Source organism: Mirounga leonina, unplaced genomic scaffold (genome assembly GCF_011800145.1).
Source record: "Mirounga leonina isolate KUSES-001 unplaced genomic scaffold, KU_Mleo_1.0 Mir_173, whole genome shotgun sequence".
Lineage (NCBI taxonomy): Eukaryota > Metazoa > Chordata > Mammalia > Carnivora > Phocidae > Mirounga > Mirounga leonina.
Window position 1 is genome coordinate 23,034,081 of NW_023270447.1, and position 25,903 is coordinate 23,059,983.

Genomic DNA, 25,903 nt, shown 5'->3' on the forward strand with positions numbered 1-25,903 from the left:
CTGTGTGTACACTTTGGAATCTTCTGGATGATAAGAGCTCTATTAACTATAATGAGCAACTGTTCTTTTCTTATAGTCAAAGAACCTGAGATACATTTTAATAATAATTCAATTTCATATAGCATTCAAATATTCATACTCAATAGAAAAAAATGTTTTTAATCCTTAATAATTTGATGGGAAAATGGAGAGAGAGATTAGGTGAGTTACTGCTTAATTCTTACCTATTCTTTCCACCAAACCAAATTACCTGTCTTTCTTTAGTTGACTAGTTATCCAAAAATAGAAAAACTGTAGTTTAAGGCTATTTAAAATAACTATCTTCACTCAGCCCTGGATTTCTAGAAGAATTCCAGAAAGCTGTAGCTATTTGTTACAAAAATCAAGAGGTGGGAAGGATTTTACAGTGGTTAGATCTGGCAGGTAGCACCTTGACTAAGTGATCAAAGATAACATTACTAGTAATAAGATATATCAACATTATATACACCCAATATTACACCCTGAGAAAGAGACAACATCACTTCAATAGTGTTTATGTCGAAAATACATAACCTGAACCTAATCATGAGAACACATCACACAAATCCAAATTGAGAGACAGACCTTCTACCAAATGACTAACCCGGGCTCTTCAAAAGGGTCTAAGTCATGAAAGACAAAAGAAGACAGGAACTTCCACAGATGGGAGGAAACTGAGGAGATCTAACAGTTGAATCTGTTAATTAACTAACTAAACACAGTATAAGATCCTAAATTAAATACTAGACCAGACAAAGGATATTTTGGAAAACTGGCACAATTTGTATAAGAGCTATAGATTAGTTAATGGTATTGTATCAGTGTTAACTTCCTGGTTTTGATCATTGTATTGCTGTTATGTAAGATATCAGTATTAGAGGAAGTCAATGAAGAGTTTACAGGAACTCTCTCTCTACTATTTTTGTAACTTTCATGTAAATCTATTTCAAAATTATTTCAAAATAAAAAGTTGAAAAAGTGATGGAAAGGATGAATTAAGTTCTATATTCCTGGAGGAAAAAAAAATGCCCCCCATTTTTTTTTGAAATAATTCCTATAATTCCAAAGGTTGCATCAATCATTTCTATTCATCAATATGGTTGCTTTAACTTTTATAATGTGTGTGTACTGTAGGATGCTTTTCAGCATGTGGAGGGATCATTAGTTGTGGATGGCACACAGAATAGGCCAGGAAAACTTGTTAGAGAAATGATATTCAATGGTATACAACAGTTACTGGTTAAACAGACATGCTAAGTAGTATCTTAGGTGCTGGAAATGCAGCAATGAGCAAGATAACAGATCCCTGGCCTCCTGGAATTTCCAGTCTTATTAATAAAGATAAAATCAGAAGGTTAATTTTTTTTACCCCCCAAAACTCGGAAGGTGGACTTGTCAGGCTGTGAAAAGCTGTGCGGGCATGGAGGCTTATGTCAAAAAAGAAATTTGTTGCAAAAATTGGAGAAGGTATTCAAATTGGAAAGACCATGGTCTGTTAGCATGTTCTAGATGCATAAATGCAGATCATTAATTCATGTTTATAAGCTAGGGAAGGGCAGAAAGCAGAAAAGTGGATTACAGGAGAGAAAAATCAGCAGCAAAGTAGTACAGGGGCAGACTGAAAGGCAAGAGTGAAGGAAGGAAAGGTAGAAATGAGAACCGTCGCAGTCCGTTTATAATATGACTTAGGTGGGCCACAAGAATCACTGCAAAAAAATGCAAGAAGGTCGAGAATGAAGGGCTCCGCTGAGTAGGATTTCAGACGGGCGTGCGTGAAGAGGACAGAGAAAAAGATTGGGGATGGGAGACATGCAAGAGGAAAACATCATTTGGGGGCTGCCGAAAAAGGGACGAAAGAAGGATACTAGTCACCCACGAGCTTCGGGCACGACTAGGAGGGTGGCGTGGGAAGCAAGAGCGTGCGGGCGTTGCCCGGGCGGCCGCGGGCGCTCCCCAGGCGCGGCGGGCCCAGGGCCTTTGCGGACCCGGGCGCGGGAGGCCCCCGCGGGTTGGGGGTAGGTTGCGGGGCGGAGGGGGAGGTGTGCACTGTGTTTGGTGATGTCATTGCAAGTCAGTGAGCGGTGAAATTTAACACCGGCGGGAGTTGCTGGGCTCCTCTTCTTCCAGGGGAAGCAGCCGGCGGCAGTCAACGCTGAGCGCCTGGAGTTGCCACCGGCCCCCTCGCACCGACTAGATTTCCGAAGTGGGTGTGTGTGCTCGTCTGACAAATGTTCCGGCGCGGGTTGTTTCCAAGGACTTCCCCCACACACCCCCTTCATCTCCTTCCCTCCCCCAGCCCTTCTCTCCTCCCAGGCCCAAAGCACTCCACTGGAGTCACAGAGTCGCCTTTGAACCACAAGTGAACTCGAGGGCTGCGCTCGCGGCGGAGTTCCAGCTGCTGCCGGCGCCCCGCCGCCTGCCAGTGAGGTCTTGCGCCTCGCCCGCCCTCCCAGGGGAGCGCTCCCCCCGGGCTCGTCCGTTACCGAGCTAGGGAGCTAAGCCTAGCTGATTGATCTACCCTTTGGGTGCTACTTCTTTCCTCTTCCTATTTCCCTCCTCCCTTTTTGTTGTTGTTGTTGCGGTTTTGGAGCATCGTTTTCATGTGACTTTTTTTTTTTTTCTTCCTTTTTCATGGCCAGTACCTGCACCCTTAGCAGTTCGGAGTTGCCTTCTGTTTTCCGTTAGCGCTTCGCTGCAGGGACAAATGCATACAAATGCATTTAGGAGCCCACAGGACAAGGCGTGGAAAGGTCTCCCACACGGCAAAAACGTAAGTAGCTCACTTCCCCGGGAGGCTGGGGTTAGAGCCACCCCTCTTCCCAGCCTCCGGACCCGCTGGGCGGGTTGGAGATCTGTGCTCCTGCTCCTTGGCACTTTTTGAAGCTGGGAGCCAGAGAGCAGCCGTGGCATCCTCCTCTCGTCTCCTCAATTTGTAAAATACGGTGTTTGAAGGGAGCCTCCTGCCAGCGGATCTCTCAAAAAGTTATGCTAAAGAGGTCCTACGGCTGGGGAGGGAAAGCTCGCTGGCGCGCGTCCCGGTGCCGGCGGCCACGATTCCCGCGACTCCCGAGCTGAGCTCAGACGCCCGCTGGAGCTCCAGCTCCCGCCGCCCTCGCGCCCTCCCTCCCTTCTTTCTCAGGGCCCTGGCTGAGGTTCTGCTTCCCGGTGGTGCTTCTTCGGGCGTCCAGCCTGGGGACAGCCCGGGCGCCGGCGGTCCTCTGGGATCTGTGCGCGCAGCCTGGACCGGCGGGCACAGACGTGGGGCGGGTTGCTGGACTGGAGGAGAGGGGACCCGCAAAACCTCGGGCATCGGGGCGCGGCTAGACTCAGAGGCAATCGCCTCTTGTCGTTAGGAGGCCAACACACGTGCTGCCCATCTGGGGCCGAGGCTGCGTCCTGCTTCACTGGCCTGTCACTGGGGAAGGGGCTGGACGCGGGGGCGGGGCTGCTCCTCCCGCAGAGTGCTCGCGCAGGCCCTGACTGGCACCCCACCGTCTCTTTGGGCGCTGTACCTGCTCCTGCTCACTCCCTTACTGGGAAAAGAGCCTGGAGGGGGGTGCATGCCTTGGCTGGCTGCCCTCCTCCCCCTGGAAGAGGTCAGTGGGTTATGCAAGTTTGCTTCAGGCCCTTGGGGCGGGAGGGACCAAAGCGGCTCCGGTCATTCTCTGCCCCGATCTGCCCCTTGGGAGAGTAGGTGAGGGTCGCGGGTAGAACTGACCGTGCCCGCTGAGGGCAGGCGGAGGGAGGCGGGGCGCGGAGAGAGACCGCCTTGTGGCAGTGTTTGTGTGCACATGTGCTTCCCAGCCGCGTGCCGCCGACCGTGGCTGGGGCTCGCGCGCTCTCTGCTCTGACCCCTGCGAGCCTGGGCAGCTGGGCTTCCCGGCGGAGGAGGACGCACCTCCTCGCGCGCCCGAAGCCGGGCGAATCTGGGGGAGGCAAGCTCGTAATCCCGTGCCTGGGGCCAGGTGCCGGCGACCGGGGAGGCCCGGGTCGCGGAAGAGCTCGGGCAATGCCGCTTAACTTCCCCAGGGCGACTCACGCGGGTCGCGCCGGCTTCCCAGGCACGTTTCCCGCCACATTTCTCAATAAAAGCCCCTCAGCGTGGACCCAGTCGGAGAGCCGGGCTCCGGGCGCAGCCGATCGTGCGGGACCGCGTGCATCTTCCTGCTGATCCCAGTCGGTGGAATGGTGGCAAGAGCTGCGGGCTCCCGCGGGTCCAGAGACACCAGGAGAGGGTGGGTGAGGCAGTCCACCTACTGGCCGGCCCGCAACCTCCGCGTTCATCCCTCTGCCCTTCTTGCCTTGCCGGCCAACTCCCACCGGAGGGCTTTTCCTTGGCCACTGAGCAAGGCCTGCGTCGGTGCCCCACCATCCGCGGGGCTGGTAGTTGTGACCAACCTCTCAGATTAAAGCAGATCTTCTGCTCCTGGCCTCTGTCTTGTCTGGTTTACACTTCCCTTCCAGACGCTCCCAGAAAAGGCCCTGCATAAATTTTGGGGCAGTTTGGGGTTTGTAAATTGGGTCCAGATGATTGGGGGTGGGGAGGCAGAGAAACCAAACAGAATGGATTACACCAAGGGACTGAGGAAAAATGAAACTACGTGGAATGGGTGAAGAACCCTGGCTGAGAGAATTGGGGTTGAGAGCAGATCCTGGGTGAAGGCACTGGCCTAGAAGGTCTCTCCGTCAGGGACCTTGCAGCCTCCTTTGACTTCCAGTTTGTTCCACTACAGTTGTCAGTCGGGGTGGGCTGCAGAGAATAAGGGGAATTCAAGGTTACATCATACACCCCCTTATAGCTCCAACCATACACATGCCAAGTAGGGGAAAGAGTAGTTACTGATTGATCTGAGAAAATTGTTTCTCAAAAAAAAATCCAATTTCCTTAAAGAATTAAGCGCTCTTCAATTTTAAAAAAGAAAAACTGGGAGGCCTGGGTGGCTTAGTCGGTTAAGCCTTTGCCTTTGGCTCAGGTCATGATCTCAGGGTCTTGGGATCCAGCCCCAAATTGGGCTCCCTGCTTCTCTCTCAGACTTTTCCTGTGCTCCCTCCCCTCTTGTGCTCTCTCTCTGCCAAATAAATAAATAAAATCTTAAAAAACAAAACAAAACAAAAAACACCGCTACCAACCCTATAGGGAGGGGACTTGGCAGAAGCAGCTGATTAGCTGATGATAATGTCAGTCCACTGAATTAAACCTTAGAGTGTCTAATGAAATCCTTGAGGTTTTAATTTTCCACCATCCTTTTGTGGTGATATTTTTGTAAGAACAGGAGCAGTTTTTTAAAATCACAATTCTGATTATTCACCCAAAAACATTTACAGTTTTAAAACTGGATCCTTAAAGACATTTTATTTCATAGGGCTGCTTTTGAGTGAGTTACCTAATGTGAATTTGTGGAAGTAATATTAAAGGAAATTAAAACCAAAAGTCAATGTTAGATACAATGATTTAACAGTATCAGAAATTTCCCCAGGCAGGCTATTATTGTAATTAAAGGGTTTCTATAACCAAGGTGTGTGTGGGGGTGGGGGAGTGGGGGGCAGTTTTGGATATAAACATCTATTTCCTAGTTGGCATGAAACTTCTTTAAAGTTGCTTAGTTATCTTTGCTTTCAAGTAGATGTTTAAAATAAACTGATGTCTCAAGGAGAGGGATTATACTTATGGAAAGTGTGTTGCTTAGACATTCTGCTTGGTGATCTGAAGTGGCAGGAGAAAAAAAATAAATTTTATTGTGGAAATTCAAATAGCTGTGCTAGAGTCCTTGCCATGCTTTGCAACTATGAGTTATTTTAGAATTTGTAACTCTGAATGAGAAGTGAGGTAAAGACCATTTTGTTTTCATTCTCATAAAAGGCTAACATTATTCTGGCATTCATTCACTCAATCATTCACTCATTTATTCAACAAATGTTTTCTGAGCCCCAACTACGTGCCCAGCATCACTCTAAGCAGAAGGGATACAATGGTGGAACAAGACAGAAACACAACTGCTGCCCTCCCAATGTGCCCAGGTTAGTATCGGAGACAGAAAATGAACAGCCAGGTATACCAAAATGAGGTAAAGGTACAGACAGGAGGACACCTAGAAGTCCTGGGTAGGTGGGGTAGATACAGAAGGGAAATCCTGGAAAGAAAGGCTGACCAAAGGAAATGAAATTCTCACTGAGACCCAACAGGAAAAGGCATGGAACTTTCCAGACAGAACAGTAAAAGGCTGAGAGATGAGATAGCACTGGTTCATTTGAGGGCCGGAAAGAAGTGAAGTTGGTTGTAGATCACACTTTCTAGAGGACGAGTGACTGGAGCTGCATCTGGAGACCAGAGACCAGATTCTGAAAGGTCTTTAAACCAGGTTACTTTCTTAGCTAAATAAATGGAGGTTAGGATGGCCTGACTTCTTGATCTTGGGATCAGTGTGCATGTAGAAGATGCTGGAGAAGTTGTATGTTTATTGAAACTCAAGACCACCTGATAGTCTTGCTAACTGAAGATTGACTCATTCATTTAAAAAACTTTAGTTAACACTAGTGTGTACCAGGAACTTTGCCAGGCGAGGCTGCAATCATGTTAACAATCTCTGGGGTATTACGAGGATGGACTAGCTGAGGTATTTTTCTTCCCTGCTACTGACTGGACTCTAGGCATTTTGATCACTTGAAGTCCTTAAGCATTTATCTCCCTTGTACTTCATGAATTGCCTGTTTGCTTGAAGTTTAACCAAAAATTCTAGTATGTTTCACCACTGCATTAGTTATACAAGTACCTACTAAGCTGAATTGATAGTCTCAGAAATTCATTGTATATAAGTTAGTGACAACACTTCACTCCCTGAATCATCCAACTTTATCCCCACTGCTGGGATGAGAACTGATCTTCAGTTATTTGGGCAACAAAGGACAGAAATGTTATTATTTCTGGATCTTTGCAGCTAGTAAAGAGCAAAATTTGTAAAGTTGTCGTAACTTAAAGGAGTTTTTGGCTTGTAAATGTAGTGTAATGGTAATTGCTGAAATTATCGATATATATCACACGTATGGTTTTCAGTTGGTTTAGAAATTGGTTTAGATTAAAATCACCAACTCATTAAAAAAAAGGTTCCCTATTCACAAGATTTCACAAGTCCTTCTTATAATTATAACTGGAATCTATGTCGGAATGAGCTTCGGTAGCCTGCAGACACAGTACATGAGAGTCTGAACGAAAAGATGCCTGGGATTCTCCTAAAGTAACTCAAACCCTTCAGATAAAGAGAAAGTTGAATAGCCCTAAGAATTATTTAGGGAAGATGCCTGGGATGGATATTAGTTCCTTAAATATTCGGAGTATGGTCTTTGGATACCTATTTCCTGTCTCATCCCCTCCAGGCTTCATCGCTCACATGTCTGGTTATGTTTTGATTGTGGCTTCTGCTATACTGAAAATGTGGCTAGCAGACCAGACACAGAAATATTTCATATTTTGCTAGAGATCCTCAGATATTAATATCGTGGGTTATATTTTCTGAACTTTTATTGACTGTTACCATATTTTTTACTTCTTTTAGATCTGGTCTGTTTTTGTGAAATGTTTGAGTACAGGTACTTCTGGTAGTTTCTATTAGTGACATACACTCCAGACATACAGAAAAGTGACCAAAAGCAGACATGCTCCAAATATTTGAAAAATAGTCATTATTTAATATACCAACTAGACTTTTTGTGAAAGTAAATATGTGGACAAATGAGCAAACTTAGGAGACTATTTGAGGTTATATAATTAAAAGAATATTGGCCAGACCTTCAGGAAGACCTTTCCAGATTTGTGGTTAAACATCATGTCTATTATATATAGTACTTTATGGAACATCTTGCTAAATAATTTGATCTTTGTCCTTTAATGCCAGTATACTAAAAGGATCCTACCATACACACAGATTTTAGGGTTTTATATTTAGAATGCAAAATATAAAATTTATATTATCTCATCCCATGAGAGATAAGTCAACCAAGACTCAGAATATTGACATGAACCACCCAAGGTCACACAGTAAGTTAGAAATAGAACCAGTTTTAGTCTTTTGACTCCCAGTCTAGTTTTACTTTCTTATTTACCATGCTGTTTTCTCTCCAACCTAATGCAGTTTTAATTTTAACTTATTCAACGACTCTGGCATGTCTTAGCACTAAATGTATACATGGTACATAAAGCATAAAGCACAGCTGATGCCCTTGAGAACTCTATCATCTGCTAATGTGGAAATGTGACATTTTTTCTTAAGTGAATGTATAGTAAATGTGATATCATGGGAGGGGGGCAAAACCAAAGAAATAAACAAGCCCAGCCCAACTAGACATTTTCCAGAAAGCTTGGATTCATTAGACATCCATTTCATACAATGATGGAGTTTGGCTCTTTCACTAAATACATCAATTAAGCTTGATGTCTTCTCTGTGTTCCCACTTCAGAGATGGGAAAAACAGTCACAATGAAGAAAAAAAAAAAGAAGCCTTTCCACTTACCCTATCTTAGCAGATAGTTTTAAACGTTCTTCTTTCTCTTCTTTCTCTCTTTGGACAGCCAAGTAAAAGTACTCTTACTTATTTTACTTTACTTTTCCCAAGTGTTAAAAGAATTAGATCCATAGGGGAAAACTGAATTCCTCAGTCATTGGGAGATGTTACTATCACTCCTTTCCATTTTGAAAGTGTTTATTAAATAGTCGGTTAAGCTTCTGCCTTCCGTTCAGGTCATGATCCAAGGGTCCTGGGATTGAGTCCCACATGGGGCTCCCTGCTCAGCGGGGAGCCTCCTTCTCCCCCTCCCTCTGCCTGCCACTCCCCTTGCCTGTGCTCTCTCTCTCTGACAAATAAATAAGTAAAATATTTCTTTTAAAGGGATACCTGGGTGTCTCAGTCGGTTAAAAATGTTTATTGTCAATTTCATGTAAGAAATAGATAAAAGGTGAAGACCTGTTGCTTGTTCAGGTATTTACTTACTAATTAATCCTAAGAGGTACAACGTATATGGGATATAATAAAGTTACAATTAAAGCATTAAGAGTACAGAGAGGAGGGAAAAATCCAGCCTTCTTTAGAGATGATGGAAACTTCATGGAGCAGATGTTATTCAAATTAGGCTTTGATGATACTTAAGATTCTGACAGGTGGAGACGAAGAGGGCCTTTAAGATACTTACAAGGTCTCTCCAGGGAATACAGTATAATGTGATATGGCTGTAGCTTCAGGGGAGGGGAGGTCAGGCGTAATGGAATCCATATTGCTATGGATATGTATATCCATATGTTCTTCCTTAGGTGGCTGTTAGTTTGGGACATAATTAGAAAAAGAGAAAAAATCTCAGTCATCAATCTCTACTCCTCTGTCATCGGTTTTAATACGTAGGTACACTTACATAAGGTATGGCTCAATTGATTTGTCATAATCCTCTAAGATCACCTGGCTAAGGGATGATGTTTGATGTGTTCAGGTTTTCCTGCCTTACACCAGGAGTGGACTTGTTAACATGTCTAGAAAGAACTTTATTTTTCATTTTTGTCCCCTGAGGTCATTGGGGAAGTCTATGAGTTGGCTGAATTGCTAAATGAATACTGCTGGTTGTTGTACTTTTCATTATTTAGCTTCCTCTGAATAGAAGAGCGCCTGTTGGGTTATTTCTAAACTCTGAGTGAGCCAGATTACCTTGGGCAGATGAGACGTGATTCCTTTCACATTCCATTTTCTGCTAAAACAGCATAATCTGCTGCACTCTCCTTCAGTGATTGTAATCCTGAGCTATTTTTTAGTCTCACTGGTCTATATATCCTGCCAGTTATTTCCTGAAAATATAAAGTTGAAAGGAAAAGAGCCTCTTTTTACTCAAACTCTAGATCACTTTGGGATCCATCCTGGAGAACCTAGAGATATCATTTTAATCTTACACAGAGGTCCTCAACTTGTTTGCACAGTAGAATCACCTGGGGAGTGTTTAAAAATCCCTGTACCACAGACAAATTAAAATCAGAATCTCTGGGGGCATGGGTGGAGAGGGCAAGATGCAAGTATTAGTAGTTTTTAAAGCTCTCCAGGTGATTCCACTGTGCAGTGAGGGTAAAAACCAGATTCAAAACAGGTAGACCTTTCATCATCTCTTGAGCATCTATTCCTGAACAGTGGTCCTCATAGCATAAACCCCAGATTCACAGCATCAGCATTGCCTGGGAACTTGTTATAAATGCAAATTCTCGAAACTCACCCCAGACCTGGTGAGTCAGAAACTTTCAGGGTGGAGCCCAGAGAATCTTTAACAAGCCCTCCAGGTGATTCTGCTGCACAGTAAAGTTTGAAACCACTGATCTAGAGCAGGAGAAAAGGATAAAAACAAAACAAACAAACAAACAAAAAACAACACCCCCCCAAGGGTCAAATAATCTTAGGTCATGTCATAAAATTAGATTGTGATTTAATAATACTTGTGTGTTTTAAGTACAATGTAACTATAAATAGTAAATGTTCTAAATTGTTTCTCAGAGTTTGATATATGCACAATCCATATTAGAATCACCTAAAGATGTATACAAACTGAGGATTCAGTCCAAATTTATAAATCATAATCTCTGAAGCAAGCCTAGAATCTACATTTTTTACAAGCATCTCAGGTGGTTCTTTTAGCAAATTAACATTTGAGAACTATTGTTTTAAATGGATAACACCATACATAGGAATCTTTTATATGCTTCATTAAAATATATGGTTCAGCTATTCACCCATACCAGTTGAAATTTCTGTAATTGTTCAGTTGATTACATTATAGAATTGATGACAGTTTTAAGTATTCTATCAACTTATCTAATAAAAGTTGTGCTCTGTACTGAGTAAGACCGTAGCGTGTGCATTTTTCATTTACTAAAATATGGTTAAGGCCATTCTAATATAAATTATAGTTCCATTATACCAAGGAGAAAAGTATAATTACATATTATTGACTCACTTTGTAAAAGATTATCTTTATTAACATGCTCCTTATACTAGTTGAAAAGATAAAAACATATTTATCATTGGTAATAAATAGGAAATGTACCAATTACTATTAGCACACCAGGACCTTTGTAATCACTCACAGAACTCTATTTTACAGAAATGTCATTTGGGAAGTCCCTGGGTTATAATAATAAAAAAAAAAGAATTAAGTGATCAACTATTGTTTTAGCCAGCCTACCATTACTTTTTGAAATTATCTCTATGGTTTTTACTTGAGAGGTAGCTATAGCCAATTATGAAGACTACTCAATAAAATCTATCAAAAGTCAGCTAATCATTATGAATGAACATTTTGATATGCAGTGATTGAGTATTGTGCTCACAATTATTGCTAATCAAAATGTTCAATGTTGACATCTACAGGCCATTGCTATTTTCAGAACCCAAATATCATGAATCTAGTACAAGTGATATTCAAATGGCTTTGATATGATAATCAAATGGCTTTACATATAAACATTCATTTAAACAAATCACTGGTTCCACAATTTATAATCACTATGGTTAAGTGACTATAAGTTCTGTTACTTTGCATAAACTTATATTACTTTGTATAAAATTGTATGTATGATAATTTGGTATAATATGTAGTCATAATAATAATAATATCATTTATACTAGTTAATGTTTATTGAGTGCTTCCTATGTGCCAGGTATTGTTTTGTGTGCCTTACATGAAATTTTTCAGTTAATCTTTGAAAAAGTTTATGAGATACATTTAACAGATGAAGAAACACTAGGGTGATAAAAAGTGTGCCCAAGTCATATAGTAAGTGGCAAAGCTGGAACTTAAACTCAGAGTCCTTGCTCTTAGCCATTATGAGTATTAAAATACTGTGTTAATTAAAATGATAGCTTATTTCTTGGGGCACCTGGGTGGCTCAGTCTGTTAAGCATCTGCCTTCGGCTCCGGTTATGATCCCAGGGTCCTGGGATCGAGCCCCACATTGGGCTCCCTGGTCAGCGGAGAGTCTGCTTCTCCCTCTGTCCTTCACCTGCTCCTGTTCTCTCTTGCTCTCTCTCTCAGATAAATAAATAAAATCTTTTAAAAAATGATAGCTCACTTCTTAATCTTGTACTAGAGTTCATTTTGTATTTTATATGATTTATAGGTTATAAATATCCACTAAAATTTTCCTTTTTTTTTTTTTTAGGAAACTGCTTCTTCATTTTATTGTGCTATGTGTGGCAGGAGGTGCTGTTCGTGCACAAGAACAAGGTAAGAAAGTTACCTTGTTACTTATTTGGTTATATAAAAATTCTGCTTCCAAACAGCAAAGGTATATGACTTTAAAATCATCAGAATCTTAAATTCAAAGTGAAACAACAAAAAATTCTACGCAGTACAATGAGAATGTAAGGGCGAAGAAACCAATTTTGGGGGGAAATATGACCTTTAAGAAATTACTTACATTTTTAAGCAAACTCTTTATAAAAGGGAAGTTTTGTATAGTGAAAAGGCTTTGCTTGTGACTTCATTTGAAGTGGGAGTTCTTGGGGGTGGCAAACTGTGACTGAGTTACCTTTGCACTTCTTGAAACAACACGTGCATATACTAAACGTTCCATCTAGATTTACATCATTAAGAAACAAAATACAATTTGCATACCAGTGGGTTTGGGATTTTATTTAATTCAAATGGAAAGGTTTAGAAAATAGTTCAATGTTTTGTTTTTGCGTGCTAGCTAGTTCCTCTGGTAGTATGGTGATAGAGTTTCAGGAATCTATGTATACTCAAATTATTTATTAAACAATATTTTAAAAAGTATCTTCAATTTGCCACATAATATCCTAGTTGCCAGTGATGGAAATATATATATGATAATGTATCTGGCCTCAAAGTGTAAAAACAAGTGACTTTGTCAAAGATTAAAAAATAAAAAGCCAAAGTCAAAGAGAAAAACCTGGGAAGTATGCTGGATCTACAGACAGTATCATCATGGCCCCATGTTTTTTTGTTTTTGTTTTTGTTTTTTTTACTCCTCTGTCTTATATCAGGAGGGCTGCCAAATTATTTATTCTGACAAAACCAACATTTCAATTCAGTGACCAATTCCACAAGCCACTTGTCAGTTTGGTCAATCAATTAAACAATAGTAAGAAGGAGAGAAGGAAATGAAATATACATAGGTAGAGAGAGGGTGCACAAAGGAAGGGGTAGTGCTTTACCTGACTGACCAAACTGACAAGTAGACAGATAAGTATTCTGTCAAGTAGCACATAGATGAATTAAAAGATATCTTGGAAGGCATTTTCTGTTTTATGGAGAAATGGTTAATTTAGGTCACATGTCACGTATAACTTCCTGAAATGCTATTCTTGACCAAGTCATTTCTGTTACTTTATTTTGCTTTAATTAGCCATGAAGATGAGAGAAACTGTATCTTTTGGTTCATTGTTATTACTTATGGATACCTTCTGAGAACTTATGGTGTGCCAGCCCCATGCTTGTAGAATATATATTCACCACTACCTCATCACAGGGTCTTTATGATTATGCCATGATAGAATTGCTGAAACCAAGATTAAGAAGAATAAGTAACTACCCCGAGGGTTCCAGGCAAATAAATGGAAGAACCAAGATTTGAACTCAGGTATTTTGATTGCAAAGTCTATAAATTCTTTAAAATTAAGCCTCTTGGACCACAGAGAAGATCAAAAAGAGAAGGAGAATTGTCATTATTAATTACATATATATTTTGTGGCTTGTCCTTGGCTGGCACTTTACATTTATTATTCTAATCTTCATAATGAGCCTGCAGGATAGAGATTATAGATGAAGAAACTGAGGTTCACGGAAGGGGCTTGCTCAGGTGTATACAGCTGGGACTTGAATCTAGGCCTGTCCATCTCTGATAACAATAAAAAAGCCTCTTTCTAGTATACATCTTTTGCCTTCACAATTGCCATCTGCTGTTGTCCTGAGTTTAATAATTTACAAAAGGTAGCATTATCAAGATATTAAAAACCCAGGCAAAGAAGAATATAAGGAAAACTGAATATTTTTGAATGGATTTTTTTTAAAAAAAATTTCAGAACCAATGAAGGAAATAATGTCGTTCAGCCTTGAGATTTCATTTATAGAATACAAAATATGCTCCTTTATTTCAGAGTGAACATCATGATTTTTAGTTTTCCTATAACCATAACATTTTATTGTGAGTTCTTAATAAAAAGAAAAATCTTTTTAAAACCTCTTTGACTTCCAAAAATTGGATACTTTTTTGAGCTCAAAAAAAGAAATGAAGGGGCACCTGGAGTGCTCAGTCTGCAGCCGATTCTTGATTTTGGCTCAGGTCATGACCTCAGGTTTGTGAGATTGAGCCCCACATTGGGTTCTGTGCTCAGAGGGGAGTTTGCTTGAGACTTTCTCTCCCTCCCCCTCTGCCCTTACCTCTGCTCACATGTGCGTGAGTGTGCGCACATGAGTGCACTTTCCCTCAAATAAATAAATAAAAATCTTTTTAAAAAATGAAATAAAAATAGTAGTACTCTAAACTTAGAAGTACTTTTTTCCTAAAGTAGGTTTTTTATTAAATTGGCATGAAACAATAATGTAACATTTAATCAGGAGATATAACTATCAATAATTCTTAGATACTGGAAAAGAATTTAAAAACTTTGAAAAATATTTTCCAAAAGAAAAAAAAAGCCAAATACACTAACCATCTGATTTTTTTTTTTTTTTTTGAGCTATTCCTTTTAGAAGCTAAAATTCTCCTGTTCTACTGTGGATTGGTAGTTCTCTAAGTTTCCTGTAGAGTTAATGTCTCTCCTCTGTGTCAGATCCCCTGTCTTGGAACTCATATTTTCATCTTCATCGTTCATTTCCTTATTTGAGTGGAGTGTATCATCCAGTAGCATCCTGAGAATGTGTTTATTTTACCCATAAAGTTAAAGGTAATTTGAGGAGGTACAGAATTTTAGTCTGTAAATAGTTTCTCTCCATTTTAAAGACTTTCGTCCATTTTCTCCTGGCTTACAGTTCAGAAGTGTGATGTTATATTAATTTTTTACATGTGACCTTTTTCTTTTCCTCCTTAAATCCTTAAGAGCATTTGTTTATCCTTGGTATTTTGAAATTTTACAATGATGTGCTTTGTACAGATTTTTTTTGGGGGGGTTTCCTTTTTTTAAATTTGAAGTTCAATTAATTAACAATATAGTGTATTATTAGTTTCAGAGGTAGAGTTCAGTGATTCATCAGTTGCATACAACACCCAGTGCTCATTCCATCACGTGCCCTCCTTCATTTCCACCACCCAGTTACCCCATCCCCCCCCACCTCCCTCTAGCAAGCCTCAGTTTCTTTCCTATGCCTAAGAAGTCTCTTATGGTTTGTCCCCTCTCTGGTTTCATCTTGTTTTGTTCTTCTCAGGTTTTTTTTTTACTAACCAGAATCATGCTGTATGTATTGTTCTTTGATGTGCTTGTTGGAGATGTTCTCAGCCTAGCACACTCCTTTTATCCATTCTATATTCCATAGAAATAGTTAGATGTTTGGGTTGCTTCATTCTGCTGTATAATTATGCCCACTTTTGTGCACAAACTTGAGCACAGGGGCTGGAATTTGAGGGGAAGTGTGTCAATTTGAGCCCTAGGCAATCTGAGGTGAAGACATTTGACTTGGCATTTAGCAGGTGGCAGGCCGTGCATGCTGACTCTGGCAGGAGGGCAGCTGGATTGTGAATTTGGGACCCACAGGCTGATGGCATCGTGTGTGACAGGGATGTGGCTGGTTTTGCTTTTAATTTTTGTTTTTCTGGGAAATTTGATCTCTCTCTCTATTCTAAATGAAAGCCTTGCTGGATAGAGTATTTTTGGCTGTAGATCTTTTCCTTTTAGCAGTTGGAATTTACCATGCCACTTTCTTCTGGCCTGCAGAGTTTCTGCTGAAAAGCCCACTGATAGCCGTATGGGGTTTCCCTTGTATGTACCTGCTTTCCTTTCTCTTGCTGCCTTTAAAATTCTCTCTTTATCACTACTTTTGGCCATCTTATTTACTTTGTGTCTTGGTGCAGACCTCTTTGGGTTGGTTGTGTTGGGGGCTCTCTGTGCCTCCTGTATCTGGATTTCTCTTTCCTTCCCCAGATTCAGGAAGTTTTCAGCTATTATTTCTTCAGACAAATCTTCTGCACCCTTTTCTCGCTCTTCTCCTTCTGGGATCCCTATCATGCGACTGTTATGCCTGACAGTGTTGCTGAGTTCCCTGGGCCTATTTTCATTTTGCGTATTTTTTCCCCCCTCTCATCTGCTCAGCTTGATTGCTTTCCATGACTCTGTCCTCCAGGTGGCTGATCCTTTCTTCTACTTCCTCTTGCTTGCTATTTATTCCAGATGGTCTATTTTTATTTCCATTTAGTGAGTCCAATAGCTCTAATTGGTTCTTTTTTATCTCTTCTATCTCTTGGTGGAGGGTCTCATGGAGGTCCTGCAGTCCTTCCTCAATTCTAGCGAGTATCTTTATGAGCGTTATACTTTATGAGAGTATCTTTAAATTTGCTATCAGACATATTACTTACATCCATTTTGTTTAGGTCTCCTGCTCTGATTTTGTCCTGTTCTTTGATTTGGGACATATTCCTCTGTCTCCTCATTCTGTCTCTTGCATTGTCTGTTTTTCTGTGTTAGGAAAGTCAGCTACATCTCCTGCACTTGAAAGTAGTGGCTTTATGAAGAAGAGGTCCTGCAGTGCAATGTCTGTTCCCCAGAACCTGGTGCTTCAGGGGGTGTCTCCTATGTGTGTTGCTCCAGGGGTGTCCTACCGTTGTGATTAGGACATGTTTGCTTTCAGTCCTGTTGTCTGTGATGGCTCTCTGCCTGTTGTGGGCAGAGTCTGGTGCCTGTGGTGTTAGTGGGCTGCTCTGGAGCTGCCTTGGGCTTGAGTTGAGTCAGACCAGGCATTTGCCAGAGATGCAGTAGCACCAAACTGCAGGCACTGTCCCTGTGTCATCCCCGGAGAAGCTTTTGTTGGTGGGGCCTGCAGTCAGACCCACTCCCTGCACCCAGCCCACTGCTGGGGTCAGTCAGAGTGGTGTGTGGTTATCTTCCCCTCTCCCTGGGGCAGGACTCACTTTGGAGTGGTGCTGACCCTTGTCTGGGCCGCCCGCACACTGCCAGGCTTGTGGCACCGCTTTGACGGGATCTTGTCAAGAACGATCGCAGGGGGTGGATCTGCTTCGTTGTGGCCTCTTGTCTATGCCGGGCTGTGGAGAGTCTGTTCTGCCAGTTTTCAGGCTGCTTTTTGGGTTATTTATGCCGATGTGGGTGCTCTCTAGGCGGCCACGTGGCAAGAGGTGAGCTCAGGGACGTCCTACTCCTCCATCTTCCCAGCAGCCTCTGCCTGTACAGATCTTTTCTCAACTTACCGTGCTGGCCACTCAGTAGGACTTTCAATGTAGAAACATCTTTCATTTTCTGGGAGTTTTTCTGTGTTAGTTCTTTCTTCATATTTATTTCATCTTTCTGTAAATTCTGTAGTTAGGATATTGGATCTGGATGGGGTAGCAAGATGGCAGAGGAGTAGGAGATCTAAATTTCATCTGGTCCCAGGAATTCAGCTAGATAGGTATAAAACCATTCTGAACACTTACAAACTCAACAGGAGATCGAAGAAAAGAATAGCAGCAATTCTATGAACAGAAAAGTGACCACTTTCTGGAAGCTAGGACGTGTGGAGAAGTGAATCCGAGGCGATATACGGGAAGAGAGACTGTGGGGGGAGGGAGCCGGCTACTGGCAAGTGATAGAGCAGCAGAGCACAAAATTGGAACTTGTAGATGTCTGCTCCACTGAGGGACGTTGCTCCAGCGGCTAAGTGGGGGGTGGAACCCCCGCTGGGACAGTGTGTTCTCAGGACCCTCAGGGTCACAGGAAGACTGGGGGTGCCTGAGTGTGGCAGAGCTCCCAGGTATTGGAGCGGGGAGCCAGCTGCAAAGATGGAGCCAAAAAATGGGCTCTCAGCTAGGGGTTGCCATAAACTGATCCGTGGCACAGTCGGGCCACTGCTCTTCCAGCAGGGACCCAACAAGTGGCAGATCCGGGGAGACTCCCCTTCTTCCCCTGGGAGAAGCAGCGCGGGTGTGCACCGCAGGGATCTGCTGGGTTTGGAGACTCCACACGGGGTCGTGTGCCAGAGATAGAAATGCTCGGTCACAAGCCGGATGAGCACGGAGTGTGACCAGAGACCGGGGAGACAGGAATGACTGACTGCTTTTCTCTGGGGGCTCATTGAGGAGTGGGGCCCTGAGTTCTCAGCTCCTCTGAGGCAGATTGGGAGGCCACCATTTTCACTCTCATCCTCCAAAACTGAACGGAAAGCTTGCAGAGAACAAAAGCTCCCAAGAGCAAACCTAAGCAGATTACTTAGTCTGGACCCAGGAAGGGTGGGGCAATTCCGCCTCCGGCAAAGACATTTGGGAACCATGGCAACAGGCCCCTCCCCCAGAAGATCAGCAAGAACAGCCACCCAGACCAAGTTCAATGAGAATGGCAGAACTCCAGCACTAGAGGAATACTGCACGTAGAATTCATGGCTTTTTTCCCCATGATTCTTTAATCTTTCAGTTAATTTTTAAATTTTTTGTTTTTTCTTTTTCTAATTTTTTAGTTGAATTTTTCTTCTTTCCCTTTCAACCAACATCTTATCTTATCAATTCCCTTTTTAAAATCTTTTTTAACTTTCATTTTAACAGTCATATTCTATCCCTTCATTGTATTTTACCTTATTTTTTGTATATATCTAAGTTTCTCTTTCTTTAAAATTTTGAGAGGCAATTTCTTCTAACAGACCAAAATACACTCAAAATCTAGTGTGTGGCTTTGTTTTGTTCACCAGCCTGATCATATACTTTTTTTTCCCCCTTACTTTTCCCCCTTGTTTTGGGTTTCTTCTGATTTGTTTAGTGCATATTTTTCTGGGGTCATTGTTACCCTTTTAGCATTTTGTTCTCTCATTCATCTATTCTTCTCTGGACAAAATGACAAGATGGAAAAACTCACCTCAAAAAAAGAACAAGAGGCAGTACCAACTGCCAGGGACCTAATCAACACAGACATTAGTAAGATGTTGGAAGTAGAGTTCAGAATGACGATTATAAAGATACTAGCTGGGCTTGAAAAAAGCATAGAAGATACTAGAGAATCCCTTTCTGGAGAAATTAAAGAACTAAAATCTAACCAAGTCAAAATCAAAAAGGTTATTAATGAGATACAATTAAAAAAGTGGAGGCTCTAACTGCTAGGATAAATGAGGCAGAAGAGAGAATTAATGATATAGCAGACCAAATGATGGAGAATAAAGAAGCTGAGAAAAAGAGATAAACAACTACTGGATCATGAGGGGAGATTCGAGAGATAAATGATACCATAAGACAAAACAATATTAGAATAATTGGGATCCCAGAAGAAGAAAGAGAGGGAGGGGCAGAAATTATATTGGAGCAAATTGTAGCAGAAAATTTCCCTAATTTAGGGAAGGAAACAGGCATCAAAATTCAGGAGGCTCAGAGAGCCCCCCTCAAAATCAATAAAAATAGGTCAACACCCCAACATATAATAGTAAATTTCACAAGTCTCAGAGATAAAGAGAAAATCCTGAAAGCATCTTGGGACAAAATATGTTCTACAACAGTAGAAACATTAGATTGGCAGCAGACCTATCCACAAAGAACTGGCAGGCCAGAAAGGACTGGCATGATAGAGTCAGAGCACTAAATGAGAAAAATGTGCAGCCAAGAATACTATATCCAGCTAGGCTGTCATTGGAAATGGAGAGATAAAAAGCTTCCAGGACAAACAAAAACTAAAAGAATTTGTGAACACGAAACTAGCCCTACAAGAAATATTGAAAGGGGTCCTCTAAGCAAAGAGAGAGCCTAAAAGTAACATAGACCAGAAAGGAACACAGACAATATACAGTAACATTCACCTTACAGGCAATACAATGGCACTAAATTCATATCTTTTAATAGTTACCCTGAATGTAAATGGGCTAAATGCCCCAATCAAAAGACGCAGGGTATCAGATTGGATAAAAAAACAAGACCCATCGATATGCTGTCTGCAAGAGACTCATTTTTAGACCGAAAGGCACCTCCAGATTGAAAGTGAGGGGGTGGAAAACCATTTACCATGCTAATGGACACCAAAAGAAAGCTGGGATGGCAATCCTTATATCAGACAAATTCGATTTTAAACCAAAGACTATAATAAGAGATGAGGAAGGACAGTATATCCTACTTATCCAACAAGAAGATCTAACAACTTTAAATATCTATGCCCCTAATATGGGAGCAGCCAATTATATAAGCCAATTAATAACAAAAGCAAAGAAACATATTGATGATAATACAATAATAGTAGGGGACTTTAACACCCCCCTCACTGAAATGGATAGATCATCTAAGCAAAAGATCAACAAAGAAATAAAGACTTTAAATGACACACTGGACCAAATGGACTCCACAGATATATTCAGAACATTCCATCCCAAAGCAACAGAATACACATTCTTCTCTGCTGCCCATGGAACATTCTCCAGAATAGATCACATCCTGGGTCACAAATCAGGTCTCAACTGGTACCAAAGGATTGGGATCATTCCCTTCATATTTTTGGACCACAATGCTTTGAAACTAAAATTCAGTCATAAGCGGAAAGTTGGAAAGAACTCAAATACATGGAGGCTAAAGAGCATCCTATTAGAGAATAAATGGCTCAACCAGGTAATTAAAGAAGAATTAAAAAAATTCATGGAAACAAATGAAAATGAAAACACAACTGTTCAAAATCTTTGGGATGCAGCAAAGGCTGTCCTAAGAGGAAAGTATATAGCAATACAAGCCTTTCTCAAGAAACACAAAAGGTCTCAAATACACAACCTAACCCTACACCTAAAGGAGCTGGAGAAAGAACGACAAATAAAGCCTAAACCCAGTAGGAGAAGAGAAATAATAAAGATCAGAGCAGAAATCAATGAAATAGAAACCAAAAGAACAGTAGAACAGATCAACAAAACTAGGAGCTGGTTCTTTGAAAGAATTAATAAGATTGATAAACCCCTGGCCAGACTTATCAAAAAGAAAAGAGAAAGGACCCAAATAAATAAAATCATGAATGAAAGAGGAGAGATCACAACCAACACCAAAGAAATACAAACAATTATAAGAACATTTATTAGCAACTATATGCCAGCAAATTAGATAATCTTGAAAAAATAGATGCATTCCTAGAGACATATAAACTACCAAAACTGAACCAAGAAGAAATAGAAAACCTGAACAGACCCATAACCACTAAGGAAATTGAAGCAGTAATCAAAAATCTCCCAACAAACAAGAGTCCAGGGCCAGATGGCTTCTCAGGGGAGTTCTACCACACATTTAAAGAAGAATTAATACCTATTCTCCTGAAACTGTTCCAAAAAATGGAAATGGAAGGAAAACTTCCAAACTCATTTTATGAGGCCATCATTACCTTGATCCCAAAACCAGACAAAACCCCATCAAAAAGGAGAATTACAGACCAATATCCTTGATGAACATGGAAGCAAAAATTCTCACCAAAATACTAGCCAATAGGGTCCAACAGTACATTAAAAGGATTATTCACCACGACCAAGTGGGATTTATTCCTGGGCTGCATGGTTGGTTCAACATCTGCAAATCAATCAATGTGATGCAATACATTAATAAAAGAAAGGAAAAGAATCACATATGATCCTCTCCCAGTAGATGCAGAAAAAGCATTTGACAAAGTACAGCACCCTTTCTTGATTAAAACTCTTCACAGTGTAGGGATAGAGGGTACATACCTCAATATCATAAAAGCCATCTATGAAAAACCCACAGTGAATATCATACTCAATGGGGAAAAACTGAGAGCTTTCCCCCTAAGTTCAGGAACACGGCAGGGATGTCCACTATCACCACTGCTATTCAACATATTACTAGCAGTCCTAGCCTCAGCAATCAGACAACAAAAAGAAATAAAAGGCATTCAAATTGGCAAAGAAGTCAAACTCTCACTCTTTGCAGATGATAGGATACTTTATGTGGAAAATCCAAAAGAATCCACCCCAAAACTGCTAGAACTCATGCAGGAATTCAGTCAAGTGGCAGGTTATAAAATCAATGCATAGAAATCAGCTGCATTTCTCTACACCAACAACAAGACAGAAGAAAGAGAAATTAAGGAGTCAATCCCATTTACAATTGCACCCAAAACCATAAGATACCTAGGAATAAATCTAACCAAAGAGGCAAAGAATCTGTACTCAGAAAACTATAGAATACTCATGAAAGAAATTGAGGAAGACACAAAGAAATGGAAAAACGTTCCATGCTCATGGATTGGAAGAACAAATATTGTGAAGATGTCAATGCTACCTAGAGCAATCTACACATTTAATGCAATCCCTATCAAAATACCATCAACTTTTTTCACAGAGCTGGAACAAATAATCCTAAAATTTGTATGGAACCAGAAAAGACCCCAAATAGCCAGAGGAATGTTGAAAAGGAAAAGCAAAGCTGGTGGCATCACAATTCCAGACTTCAAACTCTATTACAAAGCTGTCATCATCAAGACAGTATGGTACTGGCACAAAAACAGACACATAGATCAGTGGAACAGAATAGAGAGCCCAGAAATGGATCCTCAACTCTATGGTCAACTAATCTTCGACAAAGCAGGAAAGAACGTCCAATGGAAAAAAGACAGTCTCTTCAACAAATAGTGTTGGGAAAATTGGACAGCCACATGCAGAAGAATCAGACTGGACAATTTCCTTACAAGACACACAAAAATACACTCAAAATGAAGGAAAGACCTACATGTGAGACAGGAATCCATCAAAATCCTTGAAGAGCACACAGGCGGCAACCTCTTTGACCTCAGCCACAGCAACTTCTTCCTAGAAACATTGCCAAAGGCATGGGAAGCAAGGGCAAAAATGAACTATTGGGACTTCATCAAGATAAAAAGCTTTTGCACAGCAAAGGAAACAGTCAACAAAACCAAAAGACAACCGACAGAATGGGAAAAGATATTTGCAAATGACATATCAGATAAAGGACTAGTATCCAAAATCTATAAAGAACATATCAAACTCAGCACCCAAAGAACAAAGAATCCAATCAAGAAATGGGCAGAAGACATGAACAGACATTTTTCCAAAGAAGACATCCAAATGGCCAACAGACACATGAAACAGTGCTCAACATCACTCGGCATCAGGGAAATCCAAATCAAAACCTCAATGAGATACCACCTCACACCAGTCAGAATGGCTAAAATTAACAAGTCAAGAAACAACAGATGTTGGCGAGAATGTGGAGAAAGGGGAACCCTCTTACACTGTTGGTGGGAATGCAAGCTGGTGCAGCCACTGTGGAAAACAGTATGGAGGTTCCTCAAAAAGTTGAAAATAGAGCTACCATACGACCCCACAATGGCACTACTGGGTATTTACTGCAAGGATGGAAATGTAGTGATCCGAAGGGGTACGTGCACCCCGATGTTTATAGCAGCAATGTCCACAATAGCCAAACTATGGAAAGAGCCTAGATGTCCATTGACAGATGAATGGATAAAGAAGAGGTGGTATATATATACAATGGAATATTATGCAGCCATCAAAAAATGAAATCTTGCCATTTGCAACAATGTGGATGGAACTAGAGGGTATTATGCTAAGTGAAATAAGTCAATCAGAGAAAGCCAATTATCATATGATCTCACTGATATGAGGAATTTGAGAAACAAGACAGGATCATAGGGGAAGGGAGGGAAAAATGAAACAGCTTGAAACCAGAGAGGGAGACGAACCATAAGAGACTTAATCTCAGGAAACAAACTGAGGTTTACTGGAGTGGAGGGGGGTCAGAGGAATAGGGTGGCTGGGTGATCGACACTGGGGAGGGTATGTGCTATCATGAGTGTTGTGAATTGTGTAAGACTGATGAATCACAGACTTGTGCCCCTGAAACAAGTAATACATTATATGCTAAAAAAAAAATTAAAATGAGGTATTTTAAGTTCTAGTTACATTTAAAAAAAGGATATGGGATCCTTATATTCTTATTTTTAGCTCTTATTTCCCATCTTTGTTTTTTATTATATTTTATAATTAGATTTTCATGAGTCACTATTCCAAACATTTAATTTTTTTTACTTCTGCTGTATTTATATTTTTAAGAGCATTCTTACTCAGATTGTTCTTTAAAAAAAGAAAGATAGCATCTTGTTCTTGTTTCTTTGATGCAATATCTATTCTTATGTATGTAAAGGTAGATTAACTTTTTGGGGGCACCTGGGTGGCTCAGTTGGTTAAGTGATCCTAGGGTCCTGTGATCAAGTCCCACGTCGGGCTCCTTGCTTAGTGGGTAGTCTGCTTCTCTGCCCCTCCCCTGGCTCGTGTGCATTCTCTCTCTCTCTCTCCCTCTCTCTCTTGCCCACTGTGTCTCTCAAATAAATAAAATCTTTAAAAAAAAGAACTTTTTTGAACTTTTCTTGTGCTCCCCATATTGCCTTTCTTTCCTACAAATTTTTGTTTGTTTTGGTCTGTCTTTTATGTTGGAAAAAGTCTTTATGTCTGTACCACCTGTTTTGTCATTTAAAAGTAAGGCACTAAAAATATGTTTGGAAACTGTTTTCATGGGTTGGCTTGCTAACTGGTATATTTTGCACAGAGGGCCTTGCACTAGGAACTTAGCTGACCATTTTCTTGTTGGACCCACAAGTGTCTAAGGTTGTATAGTTTCTTTAGAGAAGAATTCTTCAGTATCTTACCTGTGGAGTATAATCCTGGTTGCCTCTGTTATTGAAGTTATATAACTGGTAGGGCAAGAGGGGCTGTCTCATCTTTCAGTACAGAGAGTTTGATTTAATCCCCTTGTTCTCATATGGTGCTTCTCTTCCATCTACTGCTATGAGTGATTCAATTTTCTACACAAGTAAGCTTTACTATTCTTTTGTGGTTTCAAAGTTTCTTATACAGACTTTTTTTTTTTTTAAAGATTTTATTTATTCACTTGAGACAGAGAGTATGAGAGACAGAGAGCACGAGTGGGAAGAGGGTCAGAGGGAGAAGCAGACTCCCTGCCGAGCAGGGAGCCCGATGCGGGACTCGATCCCGGGACTCCAGGATCATGACCTGAGCCGAAGGCAGTTGCTTAACCAACTGAGCCACCCAGGCGCCCTCCTATACAGACTTTTACCACCCCCTACCCCCACCCCCACTTGAAGCCTATGCCTCCCTCCAAATTCACTGACCTGGCATCTTCAGTCCTTGAGCCTTTTCAGAGTTTCGGGATGTGAGTTGGCCCACCTGCATTAGCACTTACAACGCTACGCTACAAGCCTTTAGTCTTCAGGGGTTTTTTTTCTTCAGTTTTGCTAATTCCTTCCTGTGCTTTTCATCTTTCAAGAATTTATTGATATCTCTTATCTGCTGTTGTCTCTTCCAGCCATTCCTTTTGCCCAGGTAGGTTTAAAGCACATTTCCTTATTCCCATTTTAGTGAGATTTAAGACCAAACAGATACAATCATCTGTTATTTGCCCTGTTTTCAGTTATTCCTTGAAGGTTTAACACAGCCAAGAAAATAATTTAAAATACTTTGTTAATAAATTTAATTTTACGGGGCCCCTGGGTGGCTCAGTCGGATAAGCATCTGCCTTTGGTTCAGGTCATTGTCCCAGGGTCCTGGGATCAAGTCCCATGTGGAGCTCCCTGCTCAGTGGGGAGTCTACTTCTCTCTCTCCCTTTGCCCCTTCCACTGCTCATGTGCATGAGCACTCTCTCTCTTAAATAAATAAATAAATAAATAAATAAATAAATAAATAAATAAATAAATAAA

The 25,903-nt window shown here is 41.1% G+C and overlaps 1 protein-coding gene across 1 annotated transcript in view; it reads left to right on the forward strand.

Moving 5' to 3' along the window:
• Positions 1–2,070: 2,070 nt before the first annotated feature.
• The window catches only part of COL24A1 (collagen type XXIV alpha 1 chain), a 391,807-nt gene continuing 367,974 nt past the window's right edge, over positions 2,071–25,903 (forward strand). Inside the window, exons 1-3 of the mRNA XM_035018127.1 lie at positions 2,071–2,228; positions 2,661–2,791; positions 12,198–12,262. Of these exons, the coding sequence (XP_034874018.1) occupies positions 2,736–2,791; positions 12,198–12,262 (121 nt within the window). The 5' untranslated portion in view covers positions 2,071–2,228; positions 2,661–2,735. The remainder of the gene's footprint in view (positions 2,229–2,660; positions 2,792–12,197; positions 12,263–25,903) is intronic.